At 37.3% G+C, this 6,915-nt stretch overlaps 1 protein-coding gene across 2 annotated transcripts; it reads left to right on the forward strand.

Annotated features, from left to right (window-relative positions):
* The first annotated feature begins 988 nt into the window (after positions 1-988).
* Positions 989-6,302, forward strand: LOC128022555 (NADH dehydrogenase [ubiquinone] iron-sulfur protein 7, mitochondrial-like). 2 transcript variants are annotated; one of them, XM_052610230.1, is made up of 8 exons: positions 989-1,120; positions 2,672-2,708; positions 2,791-2,859; positions 2,944-3,061; positions 3,628-3,807; positions 5,450-5,496; positions 5,599-5,687; positions 6,072-6,302. In XM_052610230.1, the coding sequence occupies exons 1-8, from the start codon at positions 1,105-1,107 to the stop codon at positions 6,167-6,169; spliced, it is 654 nt and encodes a 217-aa protein (XP_052466190.1). In that variant the 5' UTR covers positions 989-1,104; the 3' UTR covers positions 6,170-6,302. The 2 variants fall into 2 exon arrangements, with proteins under 2 accessions (XP_052466190.1, XP_052466191.1); XM_052610231.1 differs by lacking the exon at positions 2,791-2,859 and having other exon boundaries at positions 1,056-1,120.
* Positions 6,303-6,915: the final 613 nt, after the last annotated feature.

A 6,915-nucleotide genomic window follows, 5' to 3' on the forward strand; every position in this document is an offset into this window, starting at 1 on the left:
ATCAGATCCCGAGGCTGAAACTGAACGAGAGCAGCAGCAGCAACGACTACAACAGCGTCTCTATGTGGTATGTATTGAAACTTTCTGACGCTCCTCGCACTCGCTCCTAGCGGGGCTCGAACCCGGGTCTCCTCTAACAAGGAGGCTAAATGGCTACAGCCACTAGCGTCTGTTGCTAGTGCATCTCTTGAGATCGGGGAGGTTTACCTGCACAGCACTACTCGCTGGCCTCCGCTACACTTAGCGGTTTTGGAAAATGACTAAGTTCCACTTTATGTCATCTTCTTTAAAGGTGTACAAGAGGTTTACTTGATGTGCTTATGCGCCGATAGCTAAGTTAACAACACAGAGATATTTGAAGCAGTTTTACTCACCGCATGCGGTTCCAACACACGATCGTGACCCTTTTTCGTTGGGACTGCATTATCCTTAAGAAATGAACGATACGCAAATCCGGTGTCAAACTGGGCCTTGTTTGTTAAACAAGCATCTTCGAAATGCAGGGAACAAACACTTGCACAACTCCGTTGATGCTTTTTAAAAATAAACTCCGTCCACTGGTCCCTTGATGTTTTTTTTTTTTTTTTGGTAATCTGTGCAGGGTTGTCTTGCCCTGGCAACCAAAAACACACTTCTTTTGTGACATTTCGGTCTCTCGCTCTGATCAGTGAATGTCTCGTCTCTGCTCCGCTCTACGGGAGCGCACACTCTTCCGGCAGACGTGCCCTTAGGACCCATATAAGGAAATTCCGCTCCATCTAACGTCACACAGAGCCATACTCGAAAAAAACTTTCCGAAACTTGTGACAAACTGGAAGGAGTATTTTTGGAACAGAAATACTCCTTCAAACATACAACTTAATTTTTGAAACTTTGTCCTTGTTTAGCATGGGAATCCAACTCTTTAACAGTGTAAAAAACTCAGTATGCATGAAATAGCATTTCACCCCCCCTTTAACTTTAACTGCGTTTGTAGAAGTCACCGCAGCCAGACCGATATTACACAACACAGAGGAAGTTAACTTAGGGCCAGGGTCTTGCGCCCGATGAAACCGTCTACATTGGGGAAGTCGCAGCGCAACCAGAAGTAGGTGACAGGCAAAGATGGCATCAGTGATGGGTGAGTAAACGAGCTTTATCCTACGATTTAAAATCTTTGCTCGGCGCAGTATTACTATTCCTGCAGCATGTATATGTGGCATGCATTAGATGTAAACTACACTGCATCTTCAGTTGTTGAATGAATACTCTCGTGCAATGAAGGAATTTACTCGTTGACCTTGTTACTCAACACGACTGATCTGAGACTCACTGCTTACAGATTGAAGCTGTGCGAGCTTTATCCTGTGACCATTTCTTTTACTGTCTATGGTTATTTACGGGCGTTTTCTGTGTAGTATAATGAGCCACGCCCGTTGATTTCCACAGCCAGTAATATTGAACTGTTCTCACCCAATCAATGAGGAACAGAACCAGACCAGTAGTGATGGGCATTTTGGCTCTTTTTCGTGTGCCAGCTCGTTTGACTCAGCTCACTGAAAAGAGCCGGATCTTTTGGCTCACAAATGGCTCTTTAAAAATCAACAACGTTGATAGACTATGATAGGTGTGAAAACTATTCTAATTAAACTATTAAATTAAATCATACTTACAATGTCTCACAATTTCTTAAAAAAAAAATTTTTTTTGATAAAGAATACTATTAAACATTTTCATTTAAATTACAACTTTTTAAAATATAGAAACAACAACATTACAAAACAAATACAATCTGAATCTGAAAAACATAATAGAACCAATATTAAAGAAAAATAAATAACTGAAAGGATCCCTCTTTTTTTGGCATGTAATATAACCAGCATGAATTCTCACTAGTTATGTTTTGTATAACTAGCATGAATACACATACATACACACACACACACAAAATGCTGATCATATTTTTATTTTATGAGAGATTTGCATTCAGAAATGCAAGCTGCCTTACTTTCGAGGGGCTGATGATCATTAAAATGATTCCAAATGCTGCTGTGCTTCCGACTCATTTTACTGCTTTTGTTTTGTTTCGGCCCCTCCCTCATGCGGTATAATTGGTTGACACCTCATGTATGATTGACAGGAACAGAATGTGAGGCTGATCACACAGTCGAAATAAATATGTGCGCCTTTAGGCCTATATAAAAAAATTTTTGTTCTTTGAATTAGTCAATTATTTTAAATAAAATAAAATGCATCCATTATTTCATTATTACATAATGATTTAATTTCTATAGGTTATATTTTTTTTTATAGAGTTGGCTCTTCAGATATGCAAGCCATCTCCCGTCGTTCACCTACAAGAGCCGGCTCATTCGCGAACGCCCCATCACTACAGACCAGACTAATTTACTATCAAAACAGCATACCCCTGTATAAACTGTATTTTTATTAAACCGCAGGGCCTATCAAAAAATCATGTATTTTTATTAAACCAAGGGCTATCATAACAGCATACCCCTGTATAAACTGTATTTTTAATTAAAATTGACAGACTCCACTATAAAACTCAACTTCCGGTAGGCTATTCTGACAAAGTATGCTATTATTGGTCATGCTCAACCAAGCTGAACAAGGTAATTGTTGTGATCTCATATGTATTAAAAACACAACTTTAAATAATGTTTCATTTCAGTTCCCTGTCTTCCTGCCCTTGGCGCTTTGAATCTAAGGTAAGTTTTGAATTCGTTTTAAGGATCTTTTTTCCTCATTTCATATAAAAGTTGTAACACCGATATTGTGCTCGTAATCTAGGGCCATTTCATGGTTTTCTGCTCATAAAAAGGCTCCTCTGACAGCCAGAAAGCATGAAAATAACTTGAGGTGTGCAGTGGATGGTTTTGTCCTAACAGCTATTCCACTATTAACTGGGTCGTTGTTACTAACTGTGCATACCCTTGTTTCCAGTCTGGTCCTGTTCAGAGAGGAAAGCACATCTCTGGCCCCAAGAGCATCTTCAGCGGTCAGCAGTAAGGGTGAATACATCGTCACCAAGCTGGACGATCTGATCAACTGGGGGCGCAGAGTACGTCACTCTTGACAAACTCGGTCCTAGAGGGCCACCGTTCTTGCCTGCACACACCTCTCTGAGAGCTTCTAGCATGCTTACATATACTAGCGTTCAGAAATTAGGTGTCAGTAGAATTTTCTATTGTTTTTTTAAAAAAAAGAAGTCTCTTCTGCTTATCAAGGCTGCATTTATTTGATCAATAATACTTTATTCCTCTGATCAAAGCTGAATTTTCAGCATCATTACCCCGGTCTTCAGTGTCACATGATCTTCAGAAATCACTTTAATATGCTGATTATTATCAGTGCTGAAAACAGATGGGGTGCTTAATATTTAATGTGAGCCATAGTACTTTTTTTTTTTTTTTTTTTTGATTTTCTGATGAATAGAGAGCTTGATGAAAAGATCGAAATCTTTTGTAACATTATTAAAACCTTTACTGTCACTTTTGATCAATTTAATGCATCTTTGCTGAATGAAAGTGAAATTTAAATTTTAAAAGATACTTAAATTACCTTAAAAATTTGTACTGTAGCTTATCTTATTAATATAATAATAAAAAAAAAATGTTTGTATTTCAGAACTCCTTATGGCCCATGACCTTTGGCCTGGCATGTTGTGCAATGGAGATGATGCAGATGGCCGCCCCTCGTTATGACATGGAGCGGTTTGGTCTTTTGTTCAGAGCCAGTCCCAGACAGGCTGATGTCATGATAGTCGCCGGGACGCTAACCAACAAAATGGCTCCTGCATTGCGTAAGGTAATCGCATCATATGAATAGTAATAAACTTGCCTGTCAGTTAGGGGTGTGTGATATATATCTATGCTAATATCGTAATTCTTGTTTATTATTGCAGAAGCCTAACAAAAGCACACTGATTAATTGTGCTCATACACTACGATGTTGGTTAGACTACTGCGCGTGCACCTTTAGAGTTCACACGTTCACTGTGTGATTTAGTCTATTAAAATACATTTAGATTCCCCCAAAATTCAACCTAAGGGGGCTAATTTGCCCCCGTATGACTTTTAAATGTCTTATATATTTGATTATGTATTTATATAATATATCTGATACAGTTAATATCACACGAAGAGTATGTTTTTTTTTCTCTCCAAATATCAGACGATTGCAAATGTGATATTGATTTTATAAAACAGCCCAATAAACAAGAAGTTAATATTAATTGACTTGCATTTTAGACACAAGTTACTCTTTTTGCTCTGTTTCATCAACGAAAATAGTTCAAAATGAAGCCACAGCAGAACTTTGTTGTATCTCTGAGCAACACACGACGGTGTTTCGTTACTGAATCGATCAGACGTTTGAATGAATTGGTTGAATGAATGACTCAAAGACTGGCCGCCACCTAATGTGATTTTGGTTATATTTAAAGACCTGTATATTTCCTTTTTCGTCCAAAAAATATCAAATATCACTATTAAACATTTTGTTTTTTAAAGGTCAAAAAATTATGTATGCATTTGTGACTGCAGGTTAAATGTCCTGAATTAAACCGTGTAAATGCATCTAAATGCAGATTCTACATGCCACCTTTGCAATGCAAACACACTTTTTGTTGATACTGATTTACTTTGCTTGGTAACAGCCCTATAGTGTCTTGCTACATACATTTATTTAAGAATTTGACCGAAAATATGATGCAGAGACTAATTAGATTAGAAATAAATTGGTCTTGTAAATGCCCCTAAAAGGTAAAAATCACTTTAAACTTATTGGAGAAGTACATTTTTGTTACTCCTCCAAACAAATCATCGCACAGAATATGAAGAATATCACAATCTTTGGGAGCCAGATGTCCACGGCAGTCCTAAACTTGCTAAAGTACCAGCAAAATATCATTTAGTCCTCGTAATCGCCAATATCGCTCACCCCTACCGTCAATATAAATGTTTAGTACTAGGTTTAATCGGATCGTTTATCCAATGATGAAACTTTTGTCATCATTTACTCACCCTCAAGTCGCTCCAAACTGGTATGAGCTTCTTTTGTTGAGCACAAAAAATAAATATATTCTGCTGAATGTGGGGAGCCAAACCGTTAACAGTGATCATTGACTATTGCTACCATACACTGCTTTGTTACTAACAGTCTTCAAAATACTACTTTCGTGTTCAACAGAAGAAAGAAACTCATGCAGATTTGGAATGACACCAGGGCCAGTAAATTGATGACAAAATGTTATTTTTTGGGTGAGCCGTCCCTTTAATATTATAACGATTCGATTCCCCGGGAACACATGATAGGTAAAAATTGATAGCCTGAATGCACTGTAAGTCGCTTTGGATAAAGGCATCTGCTAAATGCATACATTTTAATTTTAATTTAATATTTCTGATTGTTCTGCTGCTGTAATGTATTAATGTCTTGCTAATGGCAGATTTATGATCAAATGCCAGAACCCAGATACGTTATTTCCATGGGAAGGTGAGAAACCCCAATAAGCTGATCTGTACAATCAAGTTTATTTTTATCATACTTCATTGTGTTTTTCCAAAAATAAAATTATTGTTCCTTTCATCCTGGAAGCTGTGCTAACGGTGGGGGCTACTATCACTACTCTTACTCGGTGGTCCGGGGTTGTGATCGCATCGTCCCAGTGGACATCTACATCCCAGGTGTGTTTTTACTTCGTTCTACGAGAAAGATCCACCGGTGGCATGATCTGCAGGTTTCTGTGTGGTTTCGACTGATACATGAACTCAAGCACAGGCGTTTACTTGTGAACAAACACATTCATTCTCAGGTTTTTAAGCTTTTAATTCATGATACTAAGTAATTTAATAGAGTAATGCACCAAAATAAAATATTAACTGACAAAAGAGCATATAGCAAATGACTTTGTAAAAGCGTTTCACTCCCCAAAGCAAAGCATAATTGTTGTAATTATCTATTGTATGATATGAAAAGTGAAAATATTGTTGTCCACATCACCCAGTCCTACTATAGCCTCAATCAGATTGTCTGTAATAAGTGTATAATAAGATGATTTGTCCGTCTAGGTTGTCCTCCAACAGCAGATGCTCTGCTTTATGGCACGCTGCAGTTACAGAAGAAGATCAAGCGAGAAAAGAGAGTGAAAATTTGGTATCGCAAGTGAAGTGTGATTGTGTTTGTGCGTCTGTTCTGAGATGTTTTAATACTGATTTAATACTGCTCATGTGTTGTGCTCCGGAGGCTGATTTCTCACCAGCTCCTCCTCTTTGTAGCAACAATAAAGACTTTCTGACTTCTGTTTGATGCAGATATCTGTGTTTTCACGGTGGGGCAGACTTCATCTACTAATAATTAGGTCAGAACTTATTGTATGTATGTACTGGACTCTCTCCATTTAGGTTAATGAAGCCATGTGACATTGACTTTTTAAGCACATTTCTCCCAGACACCCATTTTATAATGCAATGAAACATGTTACATGGTAGTATTTGCTGAATTTCAATGACCTTCTTGAGCAAAACACTAACTTCTGGATACTTCAGTGGTCCAATACCTGAAGAAAGTTCACTGTGGGGATAAAAGATGTCTGCTAAAGGCTGAGGCAGTGTTAAAGTTATCACTGAAAACTGACCAAAAAAAAATCAATGTTAACTGATATAAAACACAAAAAAAACTAAAGTTATGTAAAATAACCCGAAATTTAAAAAACAAAAGCTGGTAAAATCAAAAACGTTCAGTGAAATTAACATACAAATGAAAATATATGAATAAAATATTAAATAACTATAATAGTACCTTGAAACTAAAACAACACTGGGGTGTTGAGCCACTTTATTCACAATCCTGAAAACCTTATTAAATATAATATAAAAAGCACAACATGTAGCAATTATGTATGCACATCTTATT

The sequence above is a fragment of the Carassius gibelio genome, chromosome A11 (assembly GCF_023724105.1).
Source record: "Carassius gibelio isolate Cgi1373 ecotype wild population from Czech Republic chromosome A11, carGib1.2-hapl.c, whole genome shotgun sequence".
Taxonomy (NCBI): domain Eukaryota; kingdom Metazoa; phylum Chordata; class Actinopteri; order Cypriniformes; family Cyprinidae; genus Carassius; species Carassius gibelio.